Source organism: Mytilus galloprovincialis, chromosome 3 (genome assembly GCF_965363235.1).
Source record: "Mytilus galloprovincialis chromosome 3, xbMytGall1.hap1.1, whole genome shotgun sequence".
Taxonomy (NCBI): domain Eukaryota; kingdom Metazoa; phylum Mollusca; class Bivalvia; order Mytilida; family Mytilidae; genus Mytilus; species Mytilus galloprovincialis.
Window position 1 is genome coordinate 69,265,239 of NC_134840.1, and position 15,932 is coordinate 69,281,170.

Here is a 15,932-nt window from a genome sequence, read left to right on the forward strand (position 1 = left end):
CAGACATGCGCACATAACAACTTCCTTTATTACAACACGTGAAAATGGCAACATCTACAAATCAAAACACAAAAATGGAAACGGTTTCACAAGAAACAGACGATGGATTCATACCAAGGAAGACGAAATCGAGAAAAAGGAAGTTGCAGAAAGAGCAAACAGACGATCAACAGTCAATGGAGACATCAGAGTCTGCTCCAAAACGTCCAGTATTTCCCCCAATCAGTGGTGACAAATTGACAGTAAATAATTTTATGAATTATCTTCCTTTAAATCATAATTCCATGTATCTTTTTAGAGAAATTTATTGTTTCCTTCATCTTATTATGGTCGGTTTTTCAAAATAAATTTACTATCAGTAGAGAAGAGCAATTATTCTGTATTCTGTAGGTGTCGCTGTTGACACTGGATTGTCTCCCTTGTAATTATTAAAGTCTCGCGTGTATATATTTCACTCTGGTAAACAACTCATGTATTTATAGTGTGAGCAATTAAATTTACGTTTATAACTTTAATGGTATCCAGTGGTTCCGGCCCCAAGTCAATCCGGCCAAAAGTCGATCTGGCCCACGTCGATCCGGCCCCATTATTAAATATGAATAAACTATTTTAACTATATGGAGGATTTTTTGACAAATTTGAACAGTATAAACGGAACTTGCAAAAAGTGTTGATGCAGAGTTCGTGAAATCTTTTTTCCCCTGGTGGTCCTTGAAGAAAATCCACTGGTCCTCACTATTAATTCTATTGAAAAATACTAAAAGTGTGTCAGTCCCACGCAAAATTTTGGGGGTAAAATCCTGAGGACACCTTTTTCGCAAACTCTGTCGATGATGAAGTGAAGTATTGGAGTACCAGTTTAAGAACTATTTTAAATTGATACGAAACTGAGTGTAATTGTGTCTCTTTGTATAGCGTATATATAGCTTAAAATGTGAAGATATTTTCCATGTTGACTTTGAATGTCATGGCGATTTTTATTTTATTTACTTCTCACATAGAGTAGCTAACTAAATATTTACAGTCCAATGGAACCGTTAAAATTTAACTCATCATAATGTCTTGTTTAACCAAATCATTAGTCTATAATTGGTTTGTTTATTCAACAATTGTCTGATGATTGTGAACTGAGGTAATGCCACTTGTAATCGCTTAATTCAATCAAATCCTGATGAATTAAAGTTACGTAAGCAACAAGGTCTTTATAGTTTGATCATTGGTTTGGTGTATATAATTATAAGTAATTGTATTTTCAGTCTTCACCGTTAGCCACTAGTCCAATGCCACAGACTAGTAAATATTGATTCGGACTAGTGAAAAATTTATATAGTCGTATTGGGACAAGTTTTGATATTTAGTTTCCGGACTAGTAGATGAAAGAAAATGCTAAGTACTGCTGATTAATGTTGATGTCTGAAATGGGTGGAATCAGAAAAAATGAAGATTTTAACATATTGGGGCATATTGTTTCCCCCATTATATTTAGGAAAGTAAATTAAATGTCAAACCAACAAGTTCAATACCAGCTAACTTGCAGCCAAATTTCATTTAGATATCTTGTACCAGCCAAAAGTTTTATTAAAAAAACATGTCAAATTTGTCAGGAGTGTGACGCTTTTTGTGTGACAGGATTTTTTTTTAATAATTTACATGTTGAGTAAAAATTATTATGATGAATGCATGTATATGAAGATGGTTTATAATCATTCTTCAATACTAGGTTTTGTAGATTATAGATTGGTGTTATCATTGCACAAATATTATGTGAATAAATATACATTGTGAAAAGGTATGTACCAAAAATTAATATTGGCAAAATTTGATAATTTCTAAATTAAAGTGTTATGGTTGTATTTTAAAGGAGTATTTGTGTGTAAAACTGGTAAGTATTTATTGTATACATGTATAAGCTATCCATAAAAGGCTATACAGACATCCTGAGGTGCATAATTCACATATTGGATTAACTTCTATACAAGCACCCAAAAATGTCAGGAGTGTGACAACTGTCTTTAAACATGTACCAAAGAATACATAGGACTTAAATATGTTCTTCTTCTTTATTTTTCAGTAGTGGCTATTCCAAAGAGAAGAAAAAAATTTATTACAACTGTGATATGTTTATATCATAGATGTGGTAGTGCATTATATATGTCAGGAGTGTGACGCTTTTTTTAAGGCATTTTCTGTCAATTCATAATTTCACAAGGACAAGTTCAACAGGTTTCTTTGTGTTAGAAATGTTAAAACAAAGTTATATTCCTATCATTTACCTCTTAAATGTGTTATTTATCATGATTGTTTTGACACAATAAGTTTTAATTAGTCATTTTTCTATTTTTTGTGCACAGTAATGCAAATTTATCAAAGGAAATACGTGTGTACAACTATAAAATCATATAGGAAAGTGAGGAAATGAATTTTGTACTAAATAGAACAATCATTTTGAATTTAAATGGTATATTTAAAGATGTTTCAAGGATTAACCATTCAGATGTAATTCGTCACACTCCTGACATGAATTTAACAATTTAAGAAAAATATGAAAATTAGCTTTATTTTTAGGACAGATAGTTGAAAGACAGCTAGTAATTTAGAAACTTTTGGTAAATCTTCCATTCCTTAAAACATCCACTAGACTTGCTGACATAAGCCAGGCAAAATTATCTGGAAGAAATGATTCAAAGAAAGAGACTTGGAAAGAGAAAACCCGCAAATATTGGCTGAATATAAAATTAAAAAATTATCAGAGGAAGTTGGACAATCTTAAACAAAATAAAAAACTACAAAACCATGCTAACAAAAAAAGGCTTAAAGAAAGAAGAACTTTGAATTCCAAATTTGATAAACAATATAAAGAAAAACAAAGGCAGTAGCAGAAAAACAGTAGAAAAAAAGGAAGAAAGATAAAAAAGAAGTTGGGTTGAATAAGGACTTAGAATCGAACAAAAACAGCTCAAAAATTCAAATGAGAACAGATCTGTAACTGTGTCAGATTCCAGATCTACAGTGAGAAAACCTGCACAACACACAAGAAAACAACTGCCACAAAACCCAAATGCTTGGACGAGTTCTTTGAAACACATCATAAAAAATGCTACACCCAGAAGGGCTAGAAGGGATCATTTATAAGCATTTTTGTTTTGTGGCAATTGTTTTCTTGTTTGTTGTGCAGGTTTTCTCACTGTAGATCTGGAATCTGACACAGTCACAGATCTGTTCTCATTTTAATTTTTGAGCTGTTTTTGTTCGATTCTAAGTCCTTATTCAACCCAACTTCTTTTTTATCTTTCTTCCTTTTTTTCTACTGTTTCTCTGCCACTGCCTTTGTTTTTCTTTATATTGTTTATAAAATTTGAAGTTCTTCTTTCTTTAAGCTTTTTTTTGTTAGCTTGGTTTTATAGGTTTTTATTGTCGAGCCTGCAACTTTTGTTGCAGAAAGCTCGACATAGGGATAGTGATCCGGCGGCGGCGGCGGCTACGGCGGCGGCGTTAGCTCACTTCTTAAAAGCTTTATATTTTAGAAGGTAGAAGACCTGGATACTTCATACTTCGTATATAGATGCTTCATGTTACGAAGTTTCCGTCAGTCACATGTCCAATGTCCTTGACCTCATTTTCATGGTTCAGTGACCACTTGAAAAAAAAGTTCAAATTTTTTGTAATGTTGAATTCTCTCTTATTATAAGTAATAGGATAACTATATTTGATATGTACATACCTTGCAAGGTCCTCATGTCTGTCAGACAGTTTTCACTTGACCTCGACCTCATTTCATGGATCAGTGAACAAGGTTAAGTTTTGGTGGTCAAGTCCATATCTCAGATACTATAAGCAATAGGGCTAGTATATTCGGTGTATGGAAGGACTGTAAGGTGTACATGCCCAACTGGCAGGTGTCATCTGACCTTGACCTCATTTTCATGGTTCAGTGGTTATAGTTAAATTTTTGTGTTTTGGTCTGTTTTTCTCATACTATATGCAATAGGTCTACTATATTTGTTGTATGGAATGATTGTAAGGTGTACATATCTAGCGGGCAGATTTCATGTGACCCTGACCTCATTTTCATGGTTCAGTGGTCAAAGTTAAGTTTTTGAGTTTTGGTCTTTTTATCTAATACTATATGCCATAGGTCAACTATATTTGGTGTATGGAAATATTTTATGATCTTTATGTCAGTCACGCAGGTTTTATTTGACCCTGACCTCATTTTCACGGTTCATTGCACAGTGTTAAGTTTTTTGTGTTTTGGTCTATTTTTCTTAAACTATAAGTAATGGGTCAACTATATATGTTGTAAAGAAGCATTGTTAGCTGAACATGTCTGCCTGGCATGTTTCATCTGACCTTGACCTCATTTTCAAGGTTCATTGGTCTTTGTTTAGTTATCTTGGTTAATGTTAAGTTTATGTGACAGTTGTAATAAAGCTTAGCTTTACACCTAGGACTATCAACATAATATCAATGATTAGTATAGAAGGCGAGACATTTCAGCGTGTGCACTCTTGTTTTAAGATGGTCCAACTTCCGCTGATCAATTTTTAATTTCAGATTTAGCCAGTATTTGCGAGTTCTCTCATTCGAAGTCTCTTTCTTTGAATCATTTCTTCTAGAAAATTTTGCCCTGCTTATTTCAGCAAATCTGGTAGATGTTTTAAGGAATGGAAGGTTTACCAAAAGTTTCTTCATTTTACTAGCTGTCTTTCAATTATCTGTCCTAAAAATAAAGCTAATTTTCATATTTTTCTTAAATTGTTAAATTCATGTCAGGAGTGTGACGAATTACATCTGAATGGTTAATCCTTGAAACATCTTTAAATATACCATTTTAAATCAAAATAATTGTTCTATTTTGTACAAAATTCATTTCCTCACTTTCCTATATGATATTATAGTTGTACACACTTATTTCCTTTGATAAATTTGCATTACTCAGTGCACAAAAAATAGAAAAATGACTAATTAAAACTGATTGTGCCAAAACAATCATGATAAATAACACATTTAAGAGGTAAATGATATGAATATTACTTGGTTTTAACATTTCTTACACAAAGAAACTTGTGGAACTTGTTCTTGTGAAATTATGAATTGACAGAAAATGCCTTAAAAAAGCGTCACACTCCTGACATATATAATGCACTCCCACATCTATGATATAAACATATCACAGTGGTAATGATTTTTTTTCTTCTCTTTGGAATAGCCACTTCTGAAAAATAAAAAAAATAAAACATTTAAGTCCTTTGTATTCTTTGGTAGATGTTTAAAGACAGTTGTCACACTCCTGACATTTTGGGGTGCCTCTCTTTGTGTTTTTTTTAAATGGTCCTAAAAAGAAAGTCCTGTTCTATGGGTAAAGATATCAGAAATTGAAATCAATGATATAGCAATGTGTTTTTCTACATACAATTACATTAAAACGGTACAATGAAATGACATTTTGTTTTTTGCAAATGATCACAAAATCTCAGGGCTTTCAAAGTTTACTATTGTAACTGAAATATATTAAGATTCTTTTTATTGGCAAAAACTTCAATCACTAGTTACTATTATTTTTTTCAAATTAAGCTATTCAATTTGATTGTTATTATATGATTTAGAAGAAAAGATGGAAATTTTGGTTTTAAAATTTTCCTTTTTATATTGACTTTCATTTGGAAAAGGTCTGAGCAATGTTTTCTTGACTGTTTTATTACCAAACTTGTTTTTAAGTAGTATGGTTTCTGTTAAATATTTTTGAGATGTATGCTATTAAAATTTAAGATTATTCAATGTGTCTGTTTCGTTCGGCCTGAAACTTTGGAAGTATAAAATTTAAAGTATTGGTAATAGGGCAAGACAAAAAGAAATACAAAATATTAAGTTTGAAATTGGACCCCCCATGTCACACTTTTGCTTCATTTTTTCTGATTCCACCCGTTTATAGTTATAGCCTGGCATTTAGTAACAAATTACTAAAAGTGCATGTAATGTAAAGTCATCAAGAATATATTATTACCAAGTCTTTTCACGTCAAAATTTCAAACTTTGAAATAAAATTGCATAACAATGGAATCCAATTTATCCTATACTCATAATATTTAACTGTATTACATTCTTGAGTTTTGTATTCCATTGAGTAGCATAATGTGTGAATAATACAAGCTAAGAAATAGACAGCAAACCCCACTGTCCTCTTTTATAACATCATCTGAAATCAAAATCAAATTATTTGGAGGAAAAGATCTACATGTATCAAAAAATCACCCTAATCATGCTGAAACCTGACATAAAATGATTGCATTCATTTAAAATAATTTTAAATCCTCAGTGACAACCTACTGTTGTATTTGGTTGATAAGAATGTATTTACCTGTGAAAGACCCTGAGAAGCCATTGGTTTTAGGGGCAATCCTCTAACCATTCGTAAAACTTGAGAATTTTCTGGCTTATCAACCAATCTTGCCATGAGATCAGCAGCTTTTCCATTTCTCTTCTGAGATGAAGATTCAAGAGTTAATTCTTCTATTGTTTTTGCCTTAGCTAAACTATGTCCTGGAGCAAATGTTACCACTTTGGTTTGTTGTGTTGGTGTCTTTGGTGTCCCATCTCTATCTGTCTGGAAGATATCTGGATCTCCGAGATCTTGGTTAATCACTGTAGATTCTGAATACTGAGATTGACTGAGGTAGCTTGTCCTAGATTCTCCTCTTATATCTGCCATGTTTGTTTATCAGTAATCTGCTTTGTAATTAATATATCTGAAACTGTAGAGATCAAAAACTTATTTATCTTTGTAAAAATTATAAATCTATTTTCAAATTTTGTTTACTGTGGATTCATCATTACTCATGGGATAATAATTTTCATGGATTAAGAGGTACACATTTAAGTGTTCAACATAAATTTGTAATAGGCTGGAATGCATATTTCGCCAGACCACTAATTTGAAATATCAACGAAAATATAAGTTTGCCTCAATGCACTAAAATTGGTACCCCAAAACTAAATTAATCCTCAGTAACATTACTACAATGTGTACATTGTATATGTTTGGTTGGATTTTAAGGAGGAAAAAAAAAATTAAATGCAGATAACACACTGAATAAGTTGTCTATGGGCCATATACAATAAAATTTAAAAAAAAGCATGGAGAAAAATGCATATTGTATTGGTTCATTTCAGATAGATTTTAGATAATAGTATATGCATGTTAGCTGCATAAATCAAATGTATCAACTTATTCTCCTTATTTATTCTGGAGAGTAATTTTATTTTGTCATACAGTAGTAATTGAAAATAAAGACTTGATTGAGAGAAATAATTCCTGTCTGTTAATATAAAAAAGAAGATGTGGTATGATTGCCAATGAGACAACTATCCACAAAAGACCAAAATGACACAAACATTAACAACTATAGGTCACCGTACAGCCTTCAACAATGAGCAAAGCCCATACCGCATAGTCAGCTACAAAAGGCCCTGATAAGACAATGTAAAACAATTCAAACGAGAAAACAAACGGCCTTATTTATGTAAAAAATGAAATTTATTTTTAACTCAGATGAGGTCAACGAACATAGTTGAATAATAAAAAGAACTCTTGTTACATACATTTGTTGAAATAACATATATTCTGCTGTGGAAGGGTTGTTAATATAAGATGAAGCGAAAATTAGTCAGATATACATTTTAACATTATTAAAAAAGAAATCAGATTCACTTCAGGAAGTATGCACAAAACAAAGGGATTGTACATGTAATTGTCGAGCCTGCAACTTTTGTTGCAGAAAGCTCGACATAGGGATAGTGATGCGGCAGCGGCGTTAGCTCACTTCTAAAAAGCTTTATATTTTAGAAGGTGGAAGACCTGGATGCTTCATACTTTGTATATAGATGCTTCATGTTACGAAGTTTCCGTCAGTCACATGTCCAATGTCCTTGACCTCATTTTCATGGTTCAGTGACCACTTGAAAAAAAGTTCAAATTTTTTGTAATGTTGAATTCTCTCTTATTATAAGTAATAGGATAACTATATTTGATATGTGTGTACCTTGCAAGGTCCTCGTGTCTGTCAGACAGTTTTCACTTGACCTCAACCTCATTTCATGGATCAGTGAACAAGGTTAAGTTTTGGTGGTCAAGTCCATATCTCAGATACTATAAGCAATAGGGCTAGTACATTTATATTCGGTGTATGGAAGGACTGTAATAAAATCAACGGTACCAATTTTGTTGCACCAGATGCGCGTTTCGACAAAACATGTCTCTTCAGTGATGCTCGTGGCCCAAATATTTGTACATGTCCAACTTGCAGGTGTCATCTGACCTTGACCTCATTTTCATGGTTCAGTGGTTATAGTTAAATTTTTGTGTTTTGCCAACGTTTGGTCTGTTTTTCTCATACTATATGCAATAGGTCTACTATATTTGTTGTATGGAATGATTGTAAAGTGTACATGTCTAGCGGGCAGATGTCATGTGACCTTGACCTCATTTTCATGGTTCAGTGGTCAAAGTTAAGTTTTTGAGTTTTGGTCTTTTTATCTAATGCTATATGCCATAGGTCAACTATATTTGGTGTATGGAAATATTTTATGATCTTTATGTCAGTCGCGCAGGTTTTATTTAACCGTGACCTCATTTTTATGGTTCATTGCACAGTGTTAAGTTTTTGTGTTTTGGTCTATTTTTCTTAAACTATAAGTAATGTGTCAACTATATATGTTGTATAGAAGCATTGTTAGCTGTACATGTCTGCCTGGCATGGTTCATCTGACCTGGACCTCTTTTTCAAGGTTCATTGGTCTTTGTTTAGTTATCTTGGTTAATGCTAAGTTTATGTGACAGTTGTAATAAAGCTTAGCTTTATACTTATGACTATCAACATAATATCAATGATTTGTATAGAAGGCGAGACATTTCAGTGTGTGCACTCTTGTGTTTACACTTTGATATAGACTTGTGCATTGGTATTATTCACAACTTAGTTTTGGTTAATTGTTTATAATGCAGAAATGTACATGTGTTTATTTATTCAGGGTGGGAAAACAGAACTAAGAAAAATTGCAGTTCCAGCAAACAGATACACACCTTTAAAGGATAACTGGATGAAGATATTTACACCTATAGTAGAACATCTCCATTTACAAGTCAGATTCAATCTTAAATCAAGGAATGTAGAAATAAAGGTATTACATGTCATTTATCATTGAGGAAGATATTTACACCTATAGTAGAACATCTCCATTTACAAGTCAGATTCAATCTTAAATCAAGGAATGTAGAAATAAAGGTATTACATGTCATTTATCATTGATGAAGATATTTACACCTATAGTAGAACATCTCCATTTACAAGTCGGATTCAATCTTAAATCAAGGAATGTAGAAATAAAGGTATTACATGTCATTTATCATTGATGAAGATATTTACACCTATAGTAGAACATCTCCATTTACAAGTCAGATTCAATCTTAAATCAAGGAATGTAGAAATAAAGGTACTACATGTCATTTATCATTGATGAAGATATTTACACCTATAGTAGAACATCTCCATTTACAAGTCAGATTCAATCTTAAATCAAGGAATGTAGAAATAAAGGTATTACATGTACATTTTGTACATATATCATTGGTGATGATATCAAACCTCATGACAATTATTTTAAAACATGGCTGTAGTTATGCATTCAAGTACAAAATATGGAAGTGTGTGTACATGTATATTTGTTTACTATCATCCATAATTCCATTGTGTGGTTAATGTCAATGAGACAGCAACCCAACAACAAGAAATAAAAAAAAGATAACTACATGATTTTTAAATGGTATTGGTTTTGATCATATTGATTGATTGTTAATATTTAACACCACTTTCGTCACTCATGGATGTAAAGTGGTGACCAGTTTAAATTGAAGCTAAATAAAACCACCCATTTTTAGCAACTGTTGATTGACATTATAACCAAGTTCAGTGTTATAATTACTAAATAGGTTTATCTTAACAATTGATTCCCCTCAGGGCCTGGCAAGTGATGTATTGGCACACAATACACGGAATAGCCCATCATACAGATTTATATTTCTTTCCTCCACATTGTAATTATTTAGACAAGACAATTAGTTATTTGAACACATATGTATGTCATTATGAGAGCAGACAAGACATATCACAGTAAATATTGCTGCTTTTAGTTGTGAAGTAGAGTAATATACTTGCAAGTTTATTTGTATATAAAATCACCATATTTTTCAGACATGTAAAGAAACAAAAGAAATAGGAGCATTACAGAAAGCTGCAGATTTTGTACGAGCATTCACGCTAGGTTTTGATGTTGATGTAAGTTATATCTAAATTTTGAACTTACTTTTACATTGTAAATAAAACTTTTATAAATAACCTCAATATTAAGATTTAACTTGGAAGTATTGCATTGTGATTGTACTTTTGTTTGTAAAAGACCAACCATTTTGGAACAGGTTATTTCTTGTATGGGTTCATTTATTTTCCTTCTGTTATGTATGATGATGGTTTGGCTACCTTTTTGCACAATTACAGACCTTGGACTGTTATGGTTTACAACCTATAATGATAATAATGCAGATAGGGACTTTCGTATCATATTATCACATTGGTTTTAGAGAAAATACTACACCATTATTTTACATTTTACAATTAAATGGATTTTTCTATATAATAAACAAGGAAGCAAGAAGTTTTTTTTTTTTTGGGGGGGGGAATGAAAAATAAATAAATTGTAAATATGAAAATAAAGAAATGTGGTATCTTTACCAATGAGACAGCTATCCATACTGGCCAATGGAAAAAGATATGAACAATTTCAGGGCAAATACAGCGTTCAGCAATAAGCAAACATGTATGAATTTTAACAGTACATGTAGTGTTGTATAAAGTTTACCTTAAATATCCAGAAGAAATATTTAAAAATATTGTTAATGCATGTATTGAATGTTATATTTCAGGACAGTTTAGCCCTTGTAAGATTAGATGATTTATACCTAGAATCATTCCAGGTACAAGATGGTAAGTAATTTAATAATGATTTATTCCCTATTTTACTATTTTAAATTTATGTTAGGATCTTCGTTTATCAGTAAATTTTCCCTTAATATGTAATAAAGTAGAATTAAACATGTTAATCAGTGTCTTCCCTAGAAAATTCTTGATGCATGGTGGGTCTAAGATGAATTTGCAACGCGATGCGCAGCGTTGTTTTGTAGAATTATTTTTATTACACTTGTGAAATGAATTGTGCATGTCAGTTTAAAAACTTCACATAAATCTGCAATACAGTCAGGAATAATACTTAACATTTTCTCTCAAGGCCAGCCTGGATCCAAAAGTTTTTTCAAGGGCCCTGTAGAATTTTTTTAGGCCTTACCAGGTTTGTTTTTACTACAGGTACATACATATTAATAGTCTTGAATGTTCTTATATAAAAGCCAAAAATATATGTTTGAAATACCTTATACATGTAGCTTGTTTCTGATTATGATGGAAATAATAAAGGAATTAAATAAACATGAGTTTTTCAGAATTAAAATCCATTTAACCATGTATTTTCAGACTGGTGAACTTTATATATATTTGTAATATTATTGAAAAAAAAACCAAAAAAAAACAGCCCCCCTTTCCATACTCCTAGATGTAAATTATTTTCATAAAAAAAGTATTATCAGTTTCACCCCAAGAAATTATTAATTTTTCATGAATAAATCTTAGCAGTTAATCAAAATGATTTCCAAAATGAAATTCCTACTGTCTATAAATAACAATGAAATGTAACTGTTTCCTGTTAATAAGGGGTTTCCCGAATTTTCCCGCCAAAAAGCACATGGCTTTCAACAATTGTAAACAAAGCATTCAATTTGTGATCATGGATTACAGTTTTAATTAATTTAATTTGGATATAGATATTCAACTTAAGGTGCAGTCGAGCAATGTTTTTACTTTCTTCTGGATTAAAACTAGTTTGAAAGATCAGTTTCAAAAATAAAAACATCAAAACAAAAACGATCTGAATTGTGAATATTCAGTGACCCATACATTTTTTGAACTCTGCTACGGAGGTCAAAGTTGCATCATGTTTCAGCCCAATGATGTGTATTCTCTGTTACAACTAATCAACTGCGTTTGATATAAATATTTCGATATCAGACATGATTTCAAAACGTAAAATTTATACTGCAAAAGGGTTACTTTTTATTTTTTCACGGAAGGATATTTGGAAGCTGTATCAGGCTATAATATTTATCATTAAAACAATTTGAACTCCCGATTTCTATTATGCAATCGAAGTATTGAATGTTGTTCTATCTAATCAACGTGGTTGTAAAATCATAGCGTTGCATCTAATTACGATCAATTATCAGTCTAGTGAGTTTGAAACACCTGTAGAGTTTTGTCAATTGTCACTTCATATTATAAGATAATAAAAATTTCACACATAGCGGGATGCATAGCGGGTATGATAAATGCATGGCGGCCGAAATTTTATGCGTAGCGGTACCGCCATGCATGAATAGCCTAGGGAAAACACTGTGTTTAATGTAAACATTATCATTACTGAATAGGTACCAGGCTTATAATTTAATATCCCAGACGTGCGTTTCGTCTACATAAGACTCATCAGTGACACTCAGATCAAAATAGTTGTTATGCCAAACAAGTACAAAGTTGAAGAGAATTGAGAACCCAAAATTACAAAAAAGTTATGCCAAATACGGCTTGGGTAATTCATGTCTGGAATAAGAAAATCCTTAGTATTCGGAAAAATAAAATTTCTAAAACCATTAATTGTCTATGAAAGAATCCACTATATACTGAAAGTGAATATCTACTTAAACTATGAAAAAAATAACCTTAAACTTCTCCATCTGAATAATTTATCTCATATTTACATTTTATAGATCATATTTATTTCAGAGGCATTATTATCATTTAAATTATTATATGTACTTTTCCAGTAAAACCATTAAAAGGTGACCATTTAGCCAGAGCAATTGGTCGACTGGCAGGGAAGAATGGAAAAACGAAATTCACAATAGAAAATGTTACAAAAACCAGAATAGTTCTAGCAGACAGGTAATCAATTAAAAGTGGTGAAATATTAATGCTTTGATGATCAGAAGTTTTACTACATATTTTGTTCTAAACAGGTCTAGTCTTGTAGAATCATAATATCTAGAAGTGTTTAGTATATAAATTCAAATTGCTCATGTAAAGCAGCTTGATGCAGTTACTAGATGAAGTCTAACTATTGAGACATTTATATAAATTAAAAAAATTGTATGATTGCCAAGAAACAACTATCCCACACAGACCAAATGATAAGAGTGTAAACAAATACAATACATCATTAGGTCTTTTACGATGAAAAAAAAAAACAAAACTGGAATGTATTGGGCCAGGGGTTTTTAATTTGTTGGTTTACAGATTTTTCCCATGAAAAAGTCGGGTTGGTCTGTTGGAAAAAAATGTCTTTCAAGACAGGAAAATCTGCAAAAAAAATATTATTTCATCTTTCTAACAATATATTTGTTATGCCATTTTGTAATCATTTCTTAAATTTTAGTTCGATGAAATATTATTGCTCAGCTGCCATAAACATATGAAATCGTCTAATAATTTCCAAAAGGGGGGTTGTGTCCAAGGATAAAGACGAAATTAAATCGTCATTTCACAAAAAAAAAAAAATACTGTGTAGCTGTAGCTCTTTATTAATTTCAGGAAACTAAGTGAATAATGATCTTCAAGCATGAAGACTGATAAAAAAAAAACCATTGCAAACACGTCGAATGAAAATAAGTTTCAACAATCATGTAAAAAAATAATAGATTTGTAGGACTCAGAGGTGCAATGGGGACACTGAAGTGTGATGGTCACGCTGAAGTGCGATGGTCACGCTGAAGTGCGATGGTCCACATGCTGATGTGCGATGATCTATTTGGTGGTCTAGTAGTATTTAAATCCTATACGCCTCTCATCATCTAAAAAAATGCAAAACTGCTTCTAACATACACATGGACTTCCTCATCGAAATAATAAGCATTGAAAATGTTGTTTGAGTAGACCATTGCACTTCAGCGTTACCACCATCGCACTTCAGCGTAGCTATCAACAAGCTAGCGTCATAATGCCACCATCATACTTCAACGTCAAACTATCGCGGTTCAGAGTCCTACAGATTCACGTAGCTCTTTACCAATTTCAGGAAACTTAGTGAATAATGATCTTTAAATTTTATTTTGAATTTTATTTTTCTTCTTCAAATACGAAAAATAGGGTCGGCGGAACTGTAAAACAACAGATTAAAAAAAATCTGGCCTTGTGAGCAATACAAGTCCCAGAAAGAACAAAACATTTGAAATAATTCAAAAAGTAAACCAATGGCCTGGTAAAATACAATGAAAAGCACTCATGGCAGATGGCAACCAAGGACCACAGTTACATGTGTATTGGTTATTTTGTAAAGTGTAATATTTCACTCGATTTGGGTCAGGTACATTAACCTGTGCTGCAGTAAAACTAGTTGTCTCCACATATGAAACTATCCCATTTGGAGAGAAAAGAGATTTTTGTATACCTTTGATATTCATGATATTATAATCTAAGTATTTTAAAATAGTTAACTAACTAAGACTTTATTATTTTCAGCAAAATTCACATCTTAGGATCTTTTCAAAATATCAAAGTAGCAAGAACAGCAATATGTAACTTAATTTTGGGTAAGTAGATAACAATTATAAACAGTGAGGTTTGTTTTACTTCTAAACTTCCTAAAGAAAATGTTATGTTGGAAAAATGAAGAAAAAGAAAAGATTGAGACTAACCAAGGCCATGACATATTATTTTTACCTAAATGCAATTTGTATGAGCATTTCATGGACTTGTAAATTATGAATATGAAAAAAAGGTGTTTATGGTATACATGAATGAGAAAGCAGATCATAAATTAAATACAAAAAAATACTACTATCTGTAGACGCCATGCATGGTTCTATCTAGGATATTTAGCTATTCATAAATTACAGTTTTGTTACCGATACAAATGTTAATCAAATGCAAAGAAACATACTTCTTGAAAATTGTTTGCTCTCTATTTTGACTGCCAAAACTTAATCAGATTATTTCATGTAAAGTTTTGGTATATTTGGTGTGTTAGTTTTTTACTGGCAAATAGAGTTGATAGACTACATCGTCAAAATGTTGGAGGCTTTGTTAGTGTAACGTGTGATATATATTTTTTTTTATGTCTTTCTTTAAAGAAATGATGTTAATTGACATTGTTGGATTTATTTAGTCATTGCATATTGGTCTGTTATGTAACAGTGTAAATTGTCAGAGTGTACAATAAAATCTTGTTATGGTTTAAATACTTTACCAATTTTACATACATATATAAATTATTTATAAACTGTATTAATAAGTTAATTTTATTACATCTAAACTTTGTATAAACTTTCATTGTAGGAAGTCCACCATCAAAAGTATATGGAAATTTACGAACTGTCGCAGTCAGATCATCAGAACGATTTTAATTTATTATTAAATGTGATTGTTGCCATTATTTGGTTTGTTACCATTATTTTGATAATGCATATAATACATATGTTACACAACTATAAATTCACCTAATCTATCAGTAATTAAGATAATATGGAGGTACGAAATGGTGCATGTAAAAATAAATCTATCAAGAAAACGTAACAGCTGCAAGATCATCTGTGTGAGTTGAAATTACACTGCCTCTTGTCTATCATATATTTAGGACAATGGCTTTTTGTAGTGTATTTAACATAACCATATGTGATAGTTTGTTTATAAAACAATTTTGTGCACTTTTGAAAGTGATGTTGTTGATGTCAGACATTGACTGCTTTATAAATATTTTGATTTGAGCATCACTGATGAGTCTTA

The 15,932-nt window shown here is 31.5% G+C and overlaps 1 protein-coding gene across 1 annotated transcript; it reads left to right on the forward strand.

Annotated features, from left to right (window-relative positions):
• The first annotated feature begins 8 nt into the window (after nucleotides 1–8).
• On the forward strand, nucleotides 9–15,582 carry LOC143068763 (RNA-binding protein PNO1-like). Its single transcript, XM_076243037.1, has 7 exons — nucleotides 9–242; nucleotides 9,028–9,177; nucleotides 10,248–10,331; nucleotides 10,976–11,036; nucleotides 12,980–13,097; nucleotides 14,670–14,740; nucleotides 15,486–15,582. The coding sequence occupies exons 1-7, from the start codon at nucleotides 45–47 to the stop codon at nucleotides 15,551–15,553; spliced, it is 750 nt and encodes a 249-aa protein (XP_076099152.1). The 5' UTR covers nucleotides 9–44; the 3' UTR covers nucleotides 15,554–15,582.
• Nucleotides 15,583–15,932: the final 350 nt, after the last annotated feature.

Excerpts from the sequence above, each read along its gene's own strand:
- LOC143068763 (XM_076243037.1), top strand. The coding sequence starts at position 45 with ATGGCAACATCTACAAATCAAAACACAAAAATGGAAACGGTTTCACAA. Across the intron at positions 243-9,027 it reads TCAGTGGTGACAAATTGACA|GGTGGGAAAACAGAACTAAG; the intron begins GTAAATAATTTT and ends TTATTTATTCAG. Across the intron at positions 14,741-15,485 it reads AATATGTAACTTAATTTTGG|GAAGTCCACCATCAAAAGTA; the intron begins GTAAGTAGATAA and ends CTTTCATTGTAG.